At 42.4% G+C, this 22,347-nt stretch overlaps 1 protein-coding gene across 1 annotated transcript in view; it reads right to left on the bottom strand.

Moving 5' to 3' along the window:
* The window catches only part of Adam18 (ADAM metallopeptidase domain 18), a 56,589-nt gene extending 36,338 nt beyond the window's left edge, over positions 1-20,251 (bottom strand). The window contains exons 1-6 of the mRNA XM_060381273.1: positions 20,200-20,251; positions 19,561-19,637; positions 11,229-11,284; positions 8,747-8,825; positions 8,194-8,270; positions 5,304-5,472 (exon numbers count right to left, since the gene is read on the bottom strand). Coding sequence (XP_060237256.1) covers positions 5,304-5,472; positions 8,194-8,270; positions 8,747-8,825; positions 11,229-11,284; positions 19,561-19,637; positions 20,200-20,251 — 510 coding nt within the window. The remainder of the gene's footprint in view (positions 1-5,303; positions 5,473-8,193; positions 8,271-8,746; positions 8,826-11,228; positions 11,285-19,560; positions 19,638-20,199) is intronic.
* Positions 20,252-22,347: the final 2,096 nt, after the last annotated feature.

Below are 22,347 nucleotides of genomic sequence, written 5' to 3' on the forward strand. Positions count from 1 at the left end.
TCCTCACCCTTAGAAGGAGAAATTTAGGCACTGGTGGGTGATATGAGCTGGTTAGGTTAGCAAATGCCAAGAGGTCTGCTCAAAACACCTATGTGCTTCCTGTTTTCTTCTTCTTCTGATGTCTATCGTCTTTGCCTTTTGGGATGGGGATTGAGCATTTTAGTCAGGGTCCTCTCTCTTGATTAGTTTCTTTAGATGTTCAGGGTTTTAGTAGGTTTATCCTATGTTATATGTCTATATGAGTGTGTATATGCCGTGTGTGACAGGAAATAACCTAGGAACCTGCCACAGAGGGCCTCTGAAAGGCTCTGCCCTACAGACTATCAAAGCAGACACTGAGACTTAAGGCCAACTGATGGGCAAAGTGCATGGAATCTTAAGTAAGAAGTGGGAAATAGTAAGATCTGGAGAGGACAGGAACCCCACAAGGAGAGCAACAGAACCAGAAAATTTGAACACAGGGGTCTCCCCAGGGACTCATATTCCAACCAAAGAACATGCATGGAGATAACCTAGAACCCATGCACAGATGTAGTCCATAACAGCGTAGTATCCAAGTGGGTTCCATAGTAATGGGAACAAGGACTGCCTCTGACATAATCTGATAGGCCTATTCTTTGATCACCTCCCCCTGAGGGGAGAGCAGCCCTACCAGGCCACAGAAGATGACAATGGAGCCATTCCTGATGGGATCTGATAGACTAAGATCAGAAGGAAGGAGAGGAGGCCCTCCCCATCAGTGGACTTGGGAGGGGCAAGCGAGAAGAAGGGGGAGGGAGGGGGAGGCTGGGAGGGGAGGAGGGAGGGCTTATGGGGGGATACAAAGTGAATAAAGTGTAATTAATAAAAAATAAAAAAAGATTAAAAAAACACCTATGTACAACGCTGAATGATTTCAGTGGGCTGTGTTTATAAAAGTCTCTCCCTCCCTCCAGTTCTCTCTCTCTCTCTCTCTCTGTGTATGTGTGTGTGTGTGTGTGTGTGTGTGTAAAACAGTTACAATTAAAGAATAAGAATCATGAATTTGAGGAATGGAAGGGAGTACAGGAAGAATTGGAGAGAGCATAGGGAGGGAGAGAATGAGCTTAATACATAAAAAATTAAAAGCCCACGGGAAAGTTAGCAGCTGAGAATTGGTCTTCATCACATTCTCCCCATGTGGAGCTTGTGTGTTCATTACTGCCACATGGTCTTCTGCAGATTAAAACACTGGGATTTTGAGAGAGGCCAGCTGGTCTTTTCTTTCTCCTACGGGCTGTGCCTGAGGTTCTAAATCATTTTCAAGTGTTTTTATTTTCAATAATGCGATAGTTATGGTTCTTATATTGTGTGAGATTTTTGTGTGAGGCACATTTTATTTCCAATATAGATCATGTAAAAACATGCTATCTTATGTTAATATACAGTACTTATGTATCTACTTATTGCTGGGTTTTTATTCCATTATTTGTGAAATTCATATGTCACTTTCAGAAAAAAATGTAGTCCTTTCTATGCCAAATCTTACAGTCCCATAAACAGTATTTTCTCCTTTTACTTAGTTATTTATTATTTATTAAATCAGCACTTGTGGTTTGTGTGTACAATGTGTCTAACCTTACCTGGTGTTTATAGGAGTGTAGTGGATTTTTATATATCATTCTAACATTCGCTAAGTGTGAATTTCCATCCTTGGATACAAGAGCATCACATAATCCACCAAGGAATCCAGTTCTGTGATGGGGAGGGTGATGAAAGGAGACATCCTTGAGTTTATCAGATTTTTACAAGAAAGCAGTCAGAGCTTTGTCACTGAGTATCGTATCTGATTAGATTTTTATGAATATTATTTATCAAGCACAAACTTTCGGTCTATTACAAGGCTGCATCAAATGAGTATTGCATGTTGTTCTCTTCTTTTACTACACAATGGATAAAATGTGAGTTTTCTTCTACACTAGTAATATGGTGGATTACTTGGGTTTCTTTTCAAATATTGGATGCAGTACCCCAGTTTTGAAATAAAAGGAGGTGAAACAATCCATTCTACAGATAAGCTGGTTAAATTCAGGAAGTAGAATGGAAACCGGTGTGTGTGGGGGCATCCCTGGGAATTTATGGGGGTGACCCTGCCTGAGACTTTGACCCAAAATTTGTCCTGCTACAAGATCTACAAGCATCAACCAATGACGCCCAACTTGAGACCCACCCCATGGGAGAGAGCAACGCTTGACCCTTGTTTTTTCCTGTGTAGCCTTGACTGTCCTGAACTTGCTTTGTAGAAGAAGCTGGCCTTGGACTCACAGAGATCCGCCTGCCTCTGCCTCCCTGAGTGCTGGGATTACAGGTGTGGGCCACCTTGCCTGGCACCCTTGACACTATTAACAACACTCTGCTATGCTTGCAGACAAGATCCTAGCATAACTGTCTTCTGAGAGGCTTCATCTAGCAACTGATGGAAATAGATGCAGAGACCGACAGCCAAACAAGAGGCAGAGCTCAGTTAAGTTTGTGGAAGAGTGGGAGGAAGGATTAAGGTAGCCAGAGGGTCAAGGGCACAACCAGAAGACCAACAGAATCCAACCAACTTGGACCCATAGGAGCTCACCAACTGAACCACCAACCAAAGAGCATGCACGGGCTGGACCTAGACCATAGCAGCTTGGCCTTCATGTGGGTCCCCTAACAATTGGAATAGAGGCTGTCTCTAACTCTGTTGCCTGCCTTTGGATCCCTTTCCCCTGGCTGAGCTGTCTTGTCTGGCCTCAGTGGGAGGATGTGCTTAGTCCTGCTGCGACTTGATGTACCAGGGCAGGCTGGTACCCATGAGGGGCCTCCCCTACTCTGCAGAAGAGGGGAGGGGCAATGGGGAAGGGGGTGTGAGGGTGAAACTGGGAGGAGAAGGGGGCTGCAATCAGGAATTATGTAAAGTAAATAAATACATACATTAATGGGGAAAATGCTTTAGAAAGTCTTTAAAACTGGCCTGATCCACTAAGACTTTACCTCCCCAAAGCATACAAGCCATAACATCAGCTAAGAGACATTCTTAGTCCAGCCAAGTTGCCTAAAAGAACCAGTGACCAGCCTGCATGGGAACTGTCTTTCTGAGAAGTTATTTAAAATTTGCCTTTAAAAGCAAACTGGTACCCAAATACTTTAAGGTCATTTAAAACTATGTACTCATTCTGCTTATATATAGTATGTTGAACCTGTTCAGAATTAATGGAGTGCTGAGAAAACCATTTAATTCCTATTACTCTGCCTTGGATGTGTCAATGTACCTTGCCCCCTATTTCCCTATTTTTCCTCTGTGGCTCTTTTTTTGGCCTAAGCCTAACAATGTATGTGTGTTTGAAGACACCTGGCGGAAACAGTGCAGCACTGAAAGCAATGGCGCCACCCCACCCCACCCCCCGTTTGTTGGAAGCATTCTGTTAATATCTCATTGTGGCTTTGTGTGTTGTTCTGAATCAATAAGGCCAGAAAAACGATTGTCTCCCTCCTGAGACCTCTGTAAAAGATTAATTAAGGAAACGAGTTTCTCGCTCCTTTTCATTACTGCGTTTGCTTGCTGTGCTGTTCCGTGTATTGAGGGTGCCTTTGTTCAGGGCTGCCTCTTAGATCAGACCCTGTCACTCTGATGAGAACAGGCAGAGGCCAGACCTCCTCGGAACAATGCAGGCCTACTCTCGGGTGAAGGGCATAAGAAGTTCTTCTGCCGTTAATGCAGCATTGCCACAGGTGTGAGCTGCCTGGAGGAGCCTCAGACTACAGGCTGCCCAGAAGAGGCACCTTCTGACCTGTGGATCTTCTTGGAGGAGCCCCACCCTCCAGATTCCAGGTTTGTGAGCCACTGACCATTCATGTTTGGTGATTTTTTTTTTCCAAGGCGATGCAGCTGTCTTTGAGTCGTTTCTGTTCCTGTAAGCAACCCCTCACCCAGAGTCCTGCAGGTAAGCCCAATAAAACACTCGTTCACTAAACTGGACTTTGGTGGTATCCAGACTTTGATGTGCCCTTGATCTCCGACCTGGAGTTCGAATCTCCAAACAGTGTCATATAATACCAAAGAATAGTGCTTCCCCGGAGTGGGCGGACCCTCTGACCAATCAAGATGACCCCAACAGACATGCCCAAGTGCTGACTGGATCTAGACAATGTCTCTCTGAGACTCCTTCCCCAGGTGGCTCGAGACAATGTCAAGTGGACAACTAAGATTAAGCACACGTGTCGTGTTATGAGAATTAACCCTTTCCAGGAAGGAGTTCAGCCAGGCCCTGGGAGAAGCAGACCTCTTTAACAGCACATGATGCAGGCTCACCTCCTGATTAAGGGGGCCCTGTCATGACAGGCAGAAGTCTTCCACGGCCTGTAGAGAGCAGGTTGTGACATTGTCATGTTATGTGAACTTCCATCTACAGCTGGCTTGCAGGAGGCAGCCCCAATGTTACATTTTCCGAGCAACTGAGTTTACAGAGGCAGGAAGAAACTGGAGCATCTAGTTCTGTAGATGACACTGTCTGGGCATTTAAGCAAACTGACAGGTGGAGAAGCATGGATGCAGTTGTCTTAAAGCAAACTAGAGTGTACTCTCGGAGCAGCTGGCTGACAGCCATTGTCATTCTCTGGAGGCCATTTGGTGTGTTTCTGCTGAAGAGTGGAAGGGACTTTTAATTGGCAAGTAGCCCTAATGAACAAGTTTCAAAGAAGATTTAGGTTGTAAGTAAGCCAGTGTGTGTGTGTGTGTGTGTGTGTGTGCACATGCTCTCTTTATCTTTCTATATTGTCCAGGGAAAACTGCTCAGTCTGTAGCCATCTTACATGTTTGGGTGATGAACAAGGCCCCTCAACTGAATTTCTCATTTCTATGAAACTTGGTATTTTCTCAGTAAGTTTATTAGTGAATCCTTATAAAATCATAGTGCAACTGATAATAGAGCTTGTTAGTACTTCTCTCTGTCTCCAGCAACATAGAAATGATGGCATATCTCAGAAAATATTGGCATACAAGGCTGCATATGAAACATTGAAAGCACTTTCAGAAGGGCCCTGGAAATGATGGCTACTCTTCCTGCATGGTTCAACACTTTTATGTGCCAACATAAAAATGTTACAAGTACAACATAAAGCAATCAACTTGGAGTGTAATGATAAGTACACTTCCGAGTTATGTGACATTTGAATGCCTTATTGCAAGGCATAGAATCAAAGGCTATGAAATGTATTATCTCCACTCATCAGCCGACCAGTCTCCCTTCACGACTGACAAGCAATGGGAGTGACTCCCCAGTGTTCCTTGCCCCTAGGACCCTTACGGTTACCTGTGCGTCAAAGTGATCTTTGTGGAGCTGTCCTGTTTGCCAGATACGGCTGTCATTTTCTGCTGACGCTGGATGGTGGCTTTTCACCTGATAAACTATGTGCTCAAATCTTGCTGAAGACTCCAGTGATTCAATTCCATAGCTGATATTTTCCAACTGCAGGAACCCCCTGAATTCAGAAAGGCAATTACTATCCGAACCGTGCACACGGCCCCGCCCCAAAGCTGTCATCTAAGACGGGAGAAATAAAGTGACTTTAAGCATGTTTCCCTGATCGCTGTTGTGGGCACCACTATTTAAAAAAAAAAAAATAGCTGCTAGCATTGGTCTTCATTTTGAGGCATAGCACGGGGTGATTTCCAGCTTTGGATCCTCCTGCCTTGGCTACCGCGCTGAGGTAGCATGCGCACACCACCCTAGCCAGCACTGCGCTCCTTTTAAAAGACAGTATTACAATTCAAGATCTGCTGAGGTCCTGGGAAAGGAAGACAAAATTCAAGTCCACTAGGTATGTTTCAGGGACAGAAGAGGCACAAGACAAGTTATGTTCTAGTGAGAGGAGAGAGGAGAAGTTCTGGGACTAGAGGAGTCAGAAAGGCAACTAGCAGCAAAGTACAAATTTGTTGGCAACTTCAAGCTTGACTCCCCAGCCGTGGGCGGAGCCTAGATGCAGAGAGTCCAAGCTAAGACATGGTCCACACTCACCACCACCACGATGCTAACAACAGACCAGCAGGCCCAGCACAGGAGAAGCCCCCATTCTTTTTTAAAATTTATTTATTGTTTTATCAATTACAGTTTATTCACTTTATATCTGAGCTGTAGCCCCCTCCATCCCTCCTCCCTGCCCCCTCCGAGTCCACTGATAGGAGAAGTCCTCCTCCCCTTCCCTCTGACCCTAGCCTATCAGGTCTCATCAGGACTGGCTGCATTGTCCTCCTCTGTGGCCTGGTAAGGCTGCACCCCCACCCCCAGGGGGAGGTCATCAAAGAACCAGCCACTGAGTTCATGTCAAAGACAGTCCCTGTTCCCATTACTAGGGAACCCGTTTGGATACTGAGCTGCTACGAGAAGCCCCCATTCTTTTTTTTTCTGTGTAATATAATATGTATTATAAATAATAAATTTGTATATTATACAACAGAAATAGTTTACATTATATATTTTTTATTTTTTATTTAATATTATTTTTTATTATTAGTTACATTTTATTAACTCTGTATCCCAGCTGTATCCCACTCCCTTATTCCCTCCCAATCCCACCCTCCCTCTCTAATCTCCTCCCTGCCCCTTTCCAAGTCCACTGATTGGGGAGGACCTCCTCCCCTTTCATCTGACTCTGTTTTATCAGGTATCTTCAGGACTGGCTGCAAAGTCCTCCTCTGCCTAGCAGGACTGTTCCTCCCTTGGAGGGTAGGGAGGTCAAACAGCCTGCCATTGAGTTCCTGTCAGAAATAGTCCTTGTTCCCCTTACTATGGGAAACCAATTGGTTACTGAGTTACCACAGGCTTCATCCGAGCAAAGGTTCTAGGTTATATCCATACATGGTCCTTGGTGGAATGTCAGTCTCAGAAAAGACATTGGGCAGAAACCAAAGAGGGAGGGAAACAAGACAGACACCTCAGAGATAACACTCCAGTGACCCCCGTCCTCTGCCTAGGCCCCTCCACCTCCTAGCCCCTAACCGTGAACTCATCATGGATCAACCCACCAGCAATCATCTTTTCATTGTGACACCACCTGGGACCAGGCTTCCCACACACAAGCTCATGGATGATGTGTCAGAGCAGAACCACGACACACAGAGAGAAACAGAGTCAGGGGACCTAAAAGGAACCTAGTGCTGTGTTTACAGCAACAGTACTCACAGTAGCCAAAATGTGAAACCTACCTACTGTCTCTAACAGGTGACTGCACAAAGGAAATAGGAGCTATATACGGAGACGAGTACCGTCTGGCCACAAAAACTCATGCCAAATACAGGAAGATGATGGAGTTAAATGATACAACATCCATGGCAGATGCAGAAAGACAAGTATCTTTTTTTTCTTTTTCTTTTCTTTTTTTTCAATGTGGGTTAGAAGACAATTTTTGAGGGCTACTGCAATTAATGGAAAGGCTACAAGGGAAGTAGCCACAGGGAAGAGGAAAGGGTGTTAAGAGCAGGGAGTTGAAGCCATGGTGCACGGTTGTGTGGAAATGTCACGGTGAGGTCAACTGAGGCATAAGTTAGTTCGGGTCCACAGATACAATAAATACAATACATTAAGGAAGACAAAGACCTAGATGTTGATGAGAATTCTAAGAAGGATGTTCGGGTAGTTACAAGATGAAATTCAGAAAAAAAGCAGATTTCATAATAGACATCTTGAAAGCACTGACATGAGAGGACACAGAGCCTCCCTTCTCTATTTCTGAGTCATCTTCCTTTGACGACCTCTTTGCATTTCCCACAGAAATGTCAAATTCACTCATTTCTGTGAAATCACTTGATCACCGAGGAGTCTTCTTTATTAGCTGTCTCATGCCCGGCACTAAACTCATACCGTATTGTGTGGGTCTACTAGAGTTAAATAACCAGTGAAGACCATTTCCCCATCGTTTAGATAATGACAGAAAGTAAACCTCCAGCTTTTAAAGTGCTCTAGAGTTCTCATTTCTCAGACCATCCCTCCCAACCCAGCATCCGGGAAACACTTCCGCTCAGGGTGCCCTTAGCTGGGTTAATCCGAGTGACAACCTAGGTTCAGATGTTGGGATGAATGAAAGGCCACTGGAAAACAAACTTTCAGAGTTTCATTGTAGGTTCTCTGGATCTATGTCCACTTGCTGTGGTTTAAGGCATCTCCCACTGCATTTACATATAAAGATTCTCTGGGATGTTGTTACCTGAGACCAGAGCAGGTGCTGAGGGTCACAGTGGAATTTGGAGATTCCTCAACATATCCTCGGTAATGGCAGTGTGTCTACAAAACAAGTCACACAGGTAAACACCAAATTCTCTCTCTTTTTTTTTAAAGAAGAAGAACAACAAAAAAAATGTGCTGCCAAATATTTCAGAAGTCTTATGATAGTAATAGATTTGATAATATTAAATCATGAATTGTGTAGAAACAGTAATGCAAAGTCTCGGGAAATAAGATTTGGGGCACTCTTTACCTGGCACATGTGTGTTTTCTCCATTTTTCTACTCCTTTCCCATGGCATTTCCATGTATAACAGTTATCCATATGACAGTTGGTCAGAGTTCCAAGGAGTAAAACATTTGAATTAGTGTCAACATGGAGCTTGGGATGTAGCACCATGGGAGAGTTCTCCTGGTACATGCAAAGTCCTGAGTTTAGTCTCAGCAACCAAAGACTTAAAGCATTCTAATTATACTGTGTATCCTTTTCAATAACAAAACATAAGACAACAAATATCTAAGACATCTGATTCTTACCATAAAGCGTGAAGAGTCAAAATACAAAGATCCAGTTTCATTACGTGTATAAACCAGAAAATTCGGGGATATGAATGAGCTAGAAAGTAAAATCAATAAATACAATTTAAGACATAATTTAACTTGAATATACACACTAATAAAAATAATGTTAAGTGCAATTGTTTCATATAATAACAGGATGTAATTATAACAATTTTAGCGTGTTATCATTCTTGATACTGTTTTTTTAAAAGACTGGTATATGGGCAGAATCATGAAAACTCAACACCTGGACAGACCCTAGGACGGCACTGTCAGGGATGGCTTCATTGAACGAATACCCGCTACTATGTCTGCCACAGGATGGGGCCTCTTTGGGGTCCTAGAATAGAGCACTGAAGGAAGACAGCACACAGCCTTCGGTCAGACAGAGCCACCTACTGTTAAATGACAAGGAACATGGGTGTTGTAGCGTGGACACAGAGGATACAGGATGACGGGACAAGGCTCGTGAGATAGATGACTACTAGACACAAAGAACGAGGCATGTGGACTCTCAGACAGAGCTGGGATAAAATGAGAGGGTCTTGATCCAAACATGTGTTTACATACATGAAGAACCAGCAATGGATACTGTGTTTGGAACAAAGCGAGGAGCGACAAGAAAGTCAGTGAGATGGTGTCACAGATGGTGAAAACTTGGGAGGGTTGGGGCAGATGAAGAGAGTAGCAGACCAACATTTTAAGAGAGTCCGATTCTATGTGGACAGCAATCTGCAGGGCAAATACACAGAAGCCAAGGCCAGGTAGAAGACTAACACTGCCATCCAGGCCATCCATGATGGAGTCATGATGGAAACCATGTTCCACCAATTATGTATATACTTGAAGAGTAAACACACAGGGGTGAATAACTCCCTGGACCTGGGGGAAGGCAAAATTTAAAAAAGCGCTAAAGATGAGTCCAAGGAGTGTATTACTTTTCCATTTTCCCTTTTGCTTTTTAACAACAACAACAATAAAAGGATGGCTTGCCATTTGCCAAGCAGGTAATAAAAAATGAGGACTTGGGAAGAGCATTAGAAGTTCACTTTTAGCAAGTTGCCAGCAGGAACTGTAGCAAACCTTTGATTATGAAATAAGTAGTCAATGGGTGTGGCATCCTTTGCAATGGAATAATGTATAGATATAAATTACAAGCAGCCAACAGTGAAGACGCTTATAGGCACAAGGCTGAACCGAAACACAAACTGATTGAATATGCACTACAAATAAGGTTCATAGTCTCAGATCAGAAAGACGAAGCAGAATTTGCGAAGGAGCAATGCAGGCAGAAAGACAACGGTAGGGATACTGATGAGAGTCAGATCAGAGTCATGGCAGGATGGTATCCTGTAATCCAATGGAGAAAACATTTTGTGAAAAAAAGACATTGACCAGTTATGCCAAACGTCATCAGCTGGTAGAGAAAGGACGACAAATGAAGACTGAAACACAACCACGGCATTTAAGAAGTCTGAAGGCCAGTGATAATTTTATAAAAATTTCCAATCACTTTCAGTGGGCCACACTGTAGAAGGAAAGGCCAGCGTGAGGTTAGCAGACGCTGTGTCTGAAGATAACCTCAGCAGCTGTGCTCAACAGCAAGGTGAAAGGAAGACGAGCAAGGATTGTCGCCCATCTTTGTTGATCCCTGAGGCTCTGGAAAGACTGGCTGTCTGATCCTTCCCAGAAGAAATGCTGTGAAAATGTAATGAAGACAGAGAAAGATTGGCTGCTGCTTTGAACTGTGGGCGGGAACAGAGATTAACCAAAATTACAGGAGACCTGTTTCATAGGGAAAGAACCATTACTGTACTGCACTGAGGTTACCAAAGCTGACAATGGAGACTTTTATATGTCAAACACCCTAACGAAGGTTGTCTATAATCACATAAATAATTAGTACACCAAAAGCTGACACTACTTGAATTTCCCAACAGTAGCCACTTGATTACTGTGTATTTGATTTCAGAAATCCATGCAACTTAACATGCTTGGGTACAAGAGAACATGTAATTGAAGATTTCCAAGTATGTTATTTATTTCTCAATTAAAAAATATGAATCTGGGGGCTGGAAAGAGGGCTCAGTGATTAAGAGCCCTCTTAATCACTGTCTGTTCTTTCAGAAGTCCTGAGTTCAATTCCCAGCAACCACATGGTGGCTCACCACAATCTATACTGGGCTCTGATGCCCTCTCCTGGCATACAGGTATACATGCTGATAGAGCACTCATATATGTAAAATAAATAAATATTAAATATATATATATCTAAAAAATTAAATATAAAAGCCTCATGGACCCAATACTCTGGATCTAATGGGTCCTAAATTGAAAAGTTGACTGATCATTATTCTACTGCACTACTAAATTTAAATACTGCATAGAAACTTTAAAAGAGTAAAAACCAAGCATTGCCTTTTTTTTCCCTTTTGCCAAAAGAGAAAATAAGTCTTACTAGTTCCTGAGATGCAGAGAGTAGGGTTTCCCATCAACTGTAATGATGTAAGTCACCTAAAATAGAGCAAGTTGATAGATAATTTAGTAAAGCAGATATGTGCAATGTAAGACAGTATTTTTCACTTGTTAATTAAAAATACCTCAGTACGTTAAAAATAAAATATTCTTTAGAATCTATTGTGTTAATTAGTAAGATTTTAGAGTTGATTGATTTCAGAAGAGTGTGATTTGGTGTGTAGTTGAGAATGTTTAAAAAGAAATATATTTTGAAAAAAATAATTTTAGCATTATTAATATTCTATCAATTTCTTTTGTATAGGAAAACAAATTTCTAATAAAAAAATAAGACATGATTGAGGGCTTGTGTTACGTACCAAATATAATGAACTAATAAACAACTTATAAACACATGCATATTATATTATACATATTATCAACTCTCAACATGTAAAACTACAAGGGAAAAAAAAAAAGCCTAAGAGACTACACAGACAGGAAGGCATGAAGGATGTTACAGCCCAAGGGTTGGGGCTGCCCAGTATCAGGACCTGCGTGACAACAACTTTCACCCTCCTGATCCATGTTACCCAAAGCCTGAGTGACCTTGCTGAACTAACAGGACCTGCGAACTTTGTAGGAGACACCAGGAAGTTCAAGAAGACCCGGATGCAGACCGAGCTGCTCAGAACCCAGACCTCGCTCAAAGCTGCTGCCAGCGCCCCCGTATGACCACTGCAAGGCGCTACATCAGATCCAACGCGATGCTAGAGTGAAGAAACAAGATTGCAGCGATAATTCTATGAAAATATTTCTTACGTTGAAAGAGACTGGAGCTTTTGCTCGAAGTCAAAACTGAGTTAACAATGCATCTTTTAATGTAAATTTAATAGTGATTCACTCAAGAGTCCCTTAAGCCTCCGATCCTCTGGCTCTTACAATCTCTGCCCGCTCTGCAGTGTTCCCTTAGCCTTAGGTGTGCGAGTGTTCTGTGAAAGTATCATGCTCCAGTCCCAGAGAAGAATGCTTTTGTACAAACGTGTGTTTTGATAATTATCTTGTGAAGAAAAGCAAATAAGACAAAGGTGACCTTGTGCGGCAGATATCAGCCGTTAATGCTGGAAACAGCATTTATTCAACAACACGGAAAACACAACCTGGGGAAGGAATGTGGGATGTTCTACAGGTTGTTTAAAAGAGCTTCGACAGGGGATTAACTCAGACTTGAGGTCTAGCAAAAGTTCTAGTCTCTTAAATAGAAACAATACTTTCATAAAAATTTATCACCAGCTCACTGAGGTTTGGCAGTTTCTCATAAAACTAAACATATCCTTACCATAGGACCTGGCAATCACTACCTTGGCTGTTTTTATATAAGAATGAACAATTTGTACCAGTTCAGGAACATTGCTTGCTGTTACATTTAGAATCACCAAAAGGAAAAAAAAAATAGAATCACCAAAAGTTAGAAGCAACCAGAGAGCGCTTCAGAAAATCAACTGATTAGTTTGGTCCATCTAAACAATGCCACTGTACCTAGCAAGAGAAAGAAAGGAGCACTCATGCCATTGAAGGGCAGGGTAGAATCTTAAACACATATTAGTAAGTGAAAAAGAAAACATTTATACACAATCTAGATACATTGTCACTGTGATTGGAACACATTCTACATTCTAGAAAAGGCAAAACCACAAAGATTAAAATGAGAAATGGTCACCAGGTTTGTCTCTCTCTCTCCCTCTCTCCCTCTCTCTCTCTCTCTCTCTCTCTCTCTCTGTGTGTGTGTGTGTGTGTGTGTGTGTGTGCGCGCGCACGTGCGCGCAGATGGAGCACAAGAGAATTTGGTGTACATATGTGTGGATATATCTGTCCAAGTTGACAGAATGTGTAGCTCCAATGAGTTGAAACATGCCCTCCAGACAGGTGGTTCTCTGTCCAGGAGAGAATCAAGGACTATCCTATGATGGGAAGGGAGCATGGAAACATCCGAAATCAGAGTTCAATGGGAAGTATAAAGTGGAGAGAAATCAATCGACCTGAAACACAAAAGCAGTAACACATTTGTTTGTTTTTAAACACAACCTGTTTCTTCTGATGAGTCATCCCTGTCGAATCTGACAATCAGATCAGTAAACAGACCAATTAGACCTCAGCAAGGAAACCAGTCCCGCTGATACAGTCACAGACATCCAAGAGCAAACAGACAGGACTCCCTACAATTGTCACAGATAACTACAATTAAACGAAACCAATTCATGCTACATCAGTGCCGCAACTTGCTCAATGTAAAAGAAACAATTTTAAGAACTTTAACCCTATCTGGAAGTTGACTGGTGATTAAAGACAAACAGCAAGTAGTTTGACTGGAAAACTGTATCAAAACTTTAGGAAGTAACACAATTGTTTAGAAAATTGGAGTGAACATTCTGATTCACCATATGAGAAGAGCTTTGTCCTCATACCCAAACCAAAGACTGGACTAAGTAAAAATCACATGTGTCAATGCCCTACCCAGGCACGCACACACACACACACACACACACACACACACACACACACAACTAAATACTCACAGAATTCATAACTGATAAACATGATCACACATGACAACGTGGCGCTGACTTCAGAGGTGTGTGGATGGCTCAACATTTAAAAACCAATTAACATAATCAATTCATATGAACAAGCATCAGAGAAAAATCAGTGTGCTAGGTTGCTGTGACAGATCCGTATCCAGGTTGAGGAAAAAAGCAAGATATTCGTTGAAACAATAGCTGGTGTGTGGCTGAATGCTTGCCAAGTAGGATCCCTGGGCTGGGTCTCTGGAACGTTGAAAGGAGCAACAAAGGTACCCTCAATCCAGTACAATCAGACAGAGCGGACATATAATAAATTAGGGAATTTCCAAACTCCTAGACACGTGTACCTTACCAAGATTACATCTTGATGAAATGAGATCCTGAACAGACCAATAACAGCAAATTGATTCAGGAATGCAATGTGCTGAGGTCAACGAGATGGCTCGTTGCTGTAGAAAGTCCTTGTGGTACAAGTCTGGCTGCCCAAGCCCACCTTTGGAACCCGCATGAAGGCAGAAGGACAGAACCAACTCCTCCAAGTAGCCCTCTGCCCTGCCCATGGGCGGCAGGGCATCCATGTCTCCATAAAACATGCGCGCGCGCGCACACACACACACACACTCAATAAAAATATAGTAAAAATAAAATTTTAAATGTAACTACCTGTATTAGGGAGTAAGACTCAGTGTGGGGGGGGATCTGGCAACTAGTTCAATTCCCAAGTCATATATAGTGGGAAAAGAGTACCAGTCCTGTAAGTTGTACACACACACACGTCTACACACACATGAGCACAAAGATGAAATAAAGTAAAATATTAAACAGTATTTGCATTGGTCATATTTCTTCTTGTTGTGACAAACATCTGAAAGAAAATCTAAAGGGAAGAATGGTTTACAGTTTTCTTCCTGATGCCTCTGGTCAATCTTTCACTTCCAAATCACAATATTCTTCTTTTAAATAAAGTCTCAGACCAGATATTTCATTGTCTCATTCTGCCTCAGAACTGAAACGTTATTAGAAAGTCTTCATAAGTTCCACCAAGAACTGAAGAGGGGAGATGCTTCCACAGGTGCTGTTAAACTGAGATTAAACACGATCATTAAACCAGACAACAGATAGTGAGAAACGGGGCTAGGAATAGAGAAACTGCCAGCCAAAACTTTGAATGAATATATGTGCAAAAATCCTAAAATATGCTGGAAGGCACATCCAGCTACCCAGTACAAAAGATTATTTTTTATGATCAAATGTGATTTATCCCAGCGAGGCAGAAATAGGCCAGCATACCTAAATCAATAAATGTGACAAGCACAAATGACAGACGAAAATACTTCATCTCATCAAGACGTATAGAAAAGGAATGTGGCAAAATTAAATATCCTTTACAACAAAACAGAACAAACAAGATAGAGGATGGATGTATTCATCCAACTGAGGGCATTGTAGTAACCGCAGGAACTTTGAAAGCTTTCTCTCTAAGGGCTGGAGCAAGATGAAGCTGGCCACTTGTTATTTTTATCAATTATTTGAAGTCCTCCCCAAAGAAATCAAGCAAGAAAAAAAAAAATACAGACCATCAAAATTAGAAAAGAAGATAAGTACTTACTAATTGCAGATGATATCATATATACCAATAGCAGTAAAAGGTTCAATTAAAAATTCTGGTAGAAGAAATACATGAATTTAAACTTTTTTTTAAAGAATACAGAAAGCAACAAGAAAATTCTAAAGCATGGGATGATTATCTTAAATGGAAATCAAAGAAGCAATCCCATATATGATATCTACAAAAAAATAAAATATTCCAGAAAGATGTAACCAGTGTGTCGAAAGAGTGAAAGCTACAAAACTTTGATGAAATATTTGAAGAGGACAAAGAAATGGCAAGGCATCCCACATTCGGAAGAAGCAGTATTGTGCTAAATGAACGTAGTGTTAAGATGATTCCTATCCCTACACCAGAGCACCTCTCAATCCTCATCAGAGGAGCTTCTCCTGGCAGTGGGTGACAATTAACACAGACACCCTCAACTGATCAATATGCAGAGAAGAAGACGCTTCAAAGTACTCAGCCCCCTGTCACCTATCACATCCCTCTGACAAGGTGCAGGGATATCCGGGAAAGAGGGGCTGAAAGTAGGCAAGAGCCATGGGGGTGAATAACATCAAGGAACCAGTGTTTTCTAGACCCATAGGGAAGCTGCACATAGAACTCATAGCTACTGTAACAACATGCATAAGGCTGCCTGCACTTCAGTCAAGAGAGAGACTGAGAGAGAGAAAGAGCCACAGAGAGACAGAGAGAGAAAGACACACAGAGAGAAAACCCCAGAATATCGGAGGAAACTAGCCGTGAAACCTTGCTGCTAGCTGACAACTGGCATTCGGTAGCTGCTAGGAGAGGAAGAGACAATTTATTTTAATGATGTGACCCCCTGATAGGTTGACACACAGTAGGGGCAGGCCCCAACCACCAAGACTGCCTGGGCAACACAAACTGGATTCAATAGGGAGAAGAAAAAAAAAATAAAGAAGAAACTTCAATGTTGGCTGGGAAGAAAGTGGAAAGGATGGTTAAGGGAGGGTTGAGTGGGGGGGTGGATTATGTAAGAAATTCTCAAAGAATTAATAAAAACGTTGTTTAAAAGAAAAAAAAATGTGGGAAGTGTGTAACTGGAAATATTAACTCTCTGGATGAACTGAGCTAATTCAGATGTCCAAGAGGAACCTGAGCTTGAAATTAAAATTCAAGATACTGACCACCAGCGCTAGAGAGATGACTCAGTAGTTAAGAACATTGAATGCCCTTCCAGAGGACCTGGGTTTAATTCCCAGCACCCACATGGTTGCTCACAGCTGTCTGTAACTCTGGTTTCAGGATTTCTGACACCCTCATACAGACATGAATGTAGGCAAAACATCAATGAACTTGAAAATAAAATTAATTAAAAATTGCAAAAAAAAATAAAGTATCAACTTTTGAAACTGTCTTATAATCCTTAAATATTGTGATTGAACAGATGATCTTAAAAGATTGATGATAAATTTTTAAATGCTTAGCAACACTGAGTGCTATCCTAACTGTACAAAAAGCATCATTTTGTTTTGGTGATTCTTAAAGCCTCTAAAGTTTTTAATATTATTATTATTATTATTATTATTATTATTATTTTGATACCATCATAGGAAAAATCTGTACTTTTCAACTTATGTCACATTTAACTTGTTTATAAGTTTAATTTTTACATATAAAATGAAACTTTGTGTATGAAAGGTAGTCTAGTTCGTGAAAAATAATCTTTATACTCAATGCAACTCTTTTCTAAATGTCAATGATGTCTCTCACAAAATTAGGGAGGGAAATCCTCTAAAATAAACATGCAACCTAAAATAATTCTGAATAGTCAAATCAATCTTAAAGAAAAAGAACAAAGAAGAAAGCATCCAAACTGACTTCAAGATATAAAAAAAACAAACTGTAGTAATCAAAACAGCACGATGTTGAAAGAAAAAAGCAGACACGAAGGCCAACAGAATATCATAGAAAATTCAGATGTAAACTTCCATTTATAGCATTTGATTTACATTTATTTACATTTAATTTTTTTCCACAAAAGCACTAAGAAAATTCATTGAAAAAGGGACAAACGTTCCCATAAACGGCACTGGAAATACTGTATATGCACACAAAGAATGAAAATACTCAATATAAACAAAGATATTTAGCATCATTGTTTATGGAAAAAGATCAAAACCATAATGAGTCATTATGTTTGACTCTTGAAATAGCTATTATTACCAAAAAGACAAAAGATAAGACGTGTTGGTGAGGATGTAATGAAATTAGACTCCTTATACACCAGCAGTGGGAATGATAATGGTACATCCACTATGGGAAACAGTGTAGAGACGCCTCAAAAAATACTCAGAATTGTCACATAGTCCCTCAATTCAACACATCACTACGTATCTAAAAGAAGAAAAGCCGGGTCTCTGTGAGCTTACCTGCTGTTCAATATCCATTACAAGTGATTCAAAGTTGCTAAAATATGACGAATAAAACGTGTATTGATGGTTGCACAGCCAAAGAAAAGGTGGTGGTGGTGGGGTGTCTACATTGTAAACAGGATTGAGGTTTTTGGTTATCATTTAACACAATCCTCTATCCGTGTACACACACACACACACCCCCCACAATGGTTGACTCTTCAGCTTTCACAGGAGGCAATCCTAACACATTTCTTTGGACGAGGCCAGAGATTGCAAAATTAGGTAAAACACACCAGTTACGGAATGATCAACGCAAGGTTGTCCTGAACAGCGTGCGTCTCCAAAAGTCAACAGAATAGACAAGAATAGACTGCTAGTTGTCAGGGTCTAGAGAGTGGGAAAAATAGAGAATTGTGGCGTTGTGGGTTTAACATATACAATATGAGTCAGCTCCAGAGAACCAATGTGCACACCACATGTAAATATTTGTTAAAGAAGGTAGATCATTTGTTCGTGTTCTTGCCACAAATAAAAGCACCAAAGCCCATAAGGAGAGTTTAGACAGGGTTAAGTCCCTTTAGTACACTGATTGTCCTAATGGCATCACAGATGTGTGCATATGCCAAAACTCATCAAAATGTCCGTTCACTGTGTGCCCTTTTACTATCAAGAGTACTTCAAGAGAGCTTTAAAAGTCATTTTCAAAAGTAGATTCTATCATGGGAAAGACAACTTCAAGACTTGCACATAAGGGCTGGTGAGATAGCTTAGTGGGTGAAGGAGCCTGCCTCCAAGCCTGACAGTTCACGCTCTGTCCTGAGGACTGGCATGACAGGATTATTCTCTAACCTTCACACATGGACCCTGGCACGTATGCATCCAAACAGACACACACACATACAGGCACACACTCACACACACACATGCAAAGAGAGAGACAGAGAGAGACAAAGACAGACAGAGATGGAAAGAGACAGACAGACAGGATGCTAACTAAATTTTAAATGATTTTATTTATTTATTTAGTGTTTATTTATTTGGTGTCTGCATGTGTCTGTGCAGGAGAACGTTCAGTGCCTGGGAAGGCTAGAAGGAGGCATCAGACACCACGCAACCGGAGCCGCAGACAGCTGTAAACTGCCATGTGGATGCTTGTGATTGAAGCAGTGCTCTCTGGAAGGCTAGTTAGTACTCAAGAATTGAATCCTCCATGTTCTCAGTGAGAGAAAGTATTTCCTACCTACACGTTAACTGTTAGAACCTTCATTATCTAGAACTAGGCAGGCAAACCGTCTCCCAACTTATTCGTATATCCATATATGTATGTATGTATACATACACATGCATTATAGTCCTCTCTTTAATGGAATTCAGCTTATGATGACATTTGTCTCATTTTACATGTCCTAAATTTTCCTAAAAACCAATTTCTCTACTAAAAAAAAGCTTTCAATTTGCACTCTGGGTCATTGTCATGTACATTTTACATTAATCTTTTCTGTATTGATTTTATTTTCCTACCAAAATGACTTCTGGGAAAAATGTTCAACGTTTCTTGAAATTTAGGAACAAAAAAAAAAAGACTTTGAAACAGATGGGGAAAGGGAGCTGGCCCGGGAAACAACAGTGGGGCGGGAAGCTCAGAGAAAGAAGTAAAAGGCTTTTCTATGCGAGTGACCACAGTCCAGGGTGCTCTGGAGGTCAGCAAACGTTCGCCCTCAGCGGTGCGCAGTGAGCGGGAACCAGCTCTGGAAAACTAACCTTCCCTTCTGAATCTCCGCCCTTGTGCGGCTCTATCCTCCGAGGCACTGTGATGTGCAGGTATATTCCTTCCGAATCTGCAGCAAGAACGTATAATTTGTTGTTTGGGGGTTTTAATCTGGTTTGCTTCGATTTACTTCCTGAATCCGCGATAGTCCCGTTCCCAGCCAGCATTGCTGAGTTCCCTGGGGACCCTGATGTGCTTTGGCACATTTGTAATAAACCCACTCGCTTCCTAGAGGTGCAACTTTCGACAAAAAGTTAGAGGCACAATTTTCGACAAAAATTTAAGGAGCCATTGGAAATACAAAGGAGAAGCTGTTCAACCTGGCAAGCATTCCCATTCCTCCTCAGGGCTCCGGGGAGCAACCAGAGGGCGGCGGTAGCCAGCACCTGCACCCCTCTTCCCAGGATGCCGGGACCTCAGAAGACTAATCGTTTTCCTGCTGTTTGTCCAGGCCCAAAGACAGTGCACATGTCATCGTGATTACCCTGGGTTCACCTAGTCCGGACTGGGGTTGGGGCTGGAGGGGGGCAAGATGGAGGGCGGGCATCACCAGGCATCCGAGACCAGGGTGCTGTCCTCTCTCGGCTGCGGAAAAGCAGAAGGGAAGGAGTGGGGTGCTCGCAGGGCCTTACCGAGGCGGGCTAATAGCATGGCAAACTCGGCAAGCAGGAAGAGCAGAGGCATGACTGGGGCTGAGTGCAGAAAGCACACCCGAGCTCAAGACCGTTGGCAGCCGTGGGGCACGTGGGCAGCGTGGGAGGCCGCCCACCTAGGGCTAGCCAGAGGCTAGCTCAGGGGCTCCGCCTGGCAGCGAACTAGCACCAGCTAGTTCTGACGCAGGCCCTTGCTGGGGGCCATAAAACTACAAGCAATCACGGCTTGTCTTGCTTGGTTATTTTTTTTTTCCTCGCCGCTTCACCGTTTCCTGGCATTTTTATTGCGACAGAATATGAAAAGTAAACTGGGAATATCACTTATGAGTTGCTGTAATGAAGTACCATTTCCAAAAGCAACGTGAAGAAGAAAGGGTTCATCTCATCTTTTAGAGTCCATCACCCAGGGAAGTCAGAGCAGAAATTCAAGGCAGGAGGAACTGAAGCAGAGACGGTGGAGGAGCGCCGCTACCTGGCTGGGTTTCCATGAATTGTTCCACTTGTTTGCTTACACGGTTCAGAACCACTGGCCCAGAGGCGGCAATGCTCACGGTGAAGTGGGGCCACCCGCCAATCATCAGTCAAGAAAATGCACCACAGACTTGCCCACAGCCCAGTCTGATGAGGGAGTTTTCTCAGCTGACACACTGACCCTCTAGCTGTAGTCAAATTTACATAAGCTAGCCAGCAGGGTGACGCCGCACCCTTGGAAAGATGGGAAGAGCAACCAGGCAAGGTGAGTTGGAGAAGCTATAGAGAGTGGTGCTGGCTGCCGTCCGCTTTCGCTTTCCCGAGAATGTCCAACTCTACACCGGCAAAGCCCTTCTCCCCTGCATCCATGAGTGACAAATCTCCTGTCACCGCAGCTCACCCCCCACCCCTGTACGGAGCAACCAGTGCCAACAGCCACAAACAGAGAAAGCGTGAAAACTGAGTTCGCTAGGTCCTGATATACCTAGGTGGTAATAAATAAGAAATTAATAAGGCAGGGTCACAGTTACCGTGATGCAAAATTAGTGGCAGTGAGGAAAAGGAAACTGTACAATTGTAAAATTTTGTGTTCTCTAAACATCTGTGTTTTGTCAGAATTAATAGTCCACACGATTCATGCATTTGAGGTGTAGGGGTGTGATGTTAACACACTGTGAACACGCACACTCATTAACTGTAAATTTTAGAACTTATTACGCCCCCAGATGAATACTAGGTCTTGTAGACTTTACCCCTCCACCATTTTTTTTCCTCTTCCAGACACCAGGGCCCTGGTTTACTAGTTGTAAACTAATTATTGCTTTTACAAATGTGTGGCACATGGTTGTTGCGTGATGACCTTAGGGTTCACCCATTTCGTAGTGATATTTGTGGTATGCTCTTTTAAAGGCTGAATAATGTGGCTGGTGGATGTTTTCCTCGTATCCATTATTGTTGGATTGTGGCATTAGTTGGGGCCTTTTCCAATAACCATTCTAGCTCCCAAATAATGACAGGGAGACCTATTTACATCTATTCAACGAGCTTTAAGTGCTGTAAGTAGGCATATACTCATTGAGCCTAACCTGTCTACACTGGTCTGGCTATCCAGTCTTGCCCTGGAATGTTTCTACTCCATCTTTGTCCTCATGGCCTCCTTCTCCTCTTTTTTCTTTCTCTACCTGAGATCCCCAACTAGGAATGGAAGTCCTGCCTCCTGTCCTCTCTGCCCCATCATTGGCTCTTCAGCTTTTTTTTTTTTTTTTTAACCAAGCAGAGATAATTGGGGATCATTCTTTACACAACCTTGATACAGGAGATTCTTCAGAGGACTGCAACCAGATCCCTGGGCACAGGAACCAGCATCTGAATATATAGTACGTAAGACCATTTTCCCCAACATATCAGTTGAGGGCTGTTTAGAAAAGAAGCATTTGGGTCTCTATGATGAAGTTTGGGTCATTTTTGCTTTGGATGGAGGCTCTGGGACAGGATCAAGCTTGGGACTGATCAATGGTACACTAACCCAGACCTAATGTTCAAGGTCCATGGAGGTGCTCCCTCAGCCTCAGCCAAGAGGGGAATTAGGACCATGAAGGCTTCAGCAAGAACATCACACACAGAGCTCAGCTTCAGCACCCAGAAGAGTTCAGGCCT

The sequence above is a fragment of the Meriones unguiculatus genome, chromosome 4, assembly GCF_030254825.1.
Source record: "Meriones unguiculatus strain TT.TT164.6M chromosome 4, Bangor_MerUng_6.1, whole genome shotgun sequence".
In the NCBI taxonomy this organism is placed as follows: domain Eukaryota; kingdom Metazoa; phylum Chordata; class Mammalia; order Rodentia; family Muridae; genus Meriones; species Meriones unguiculatus.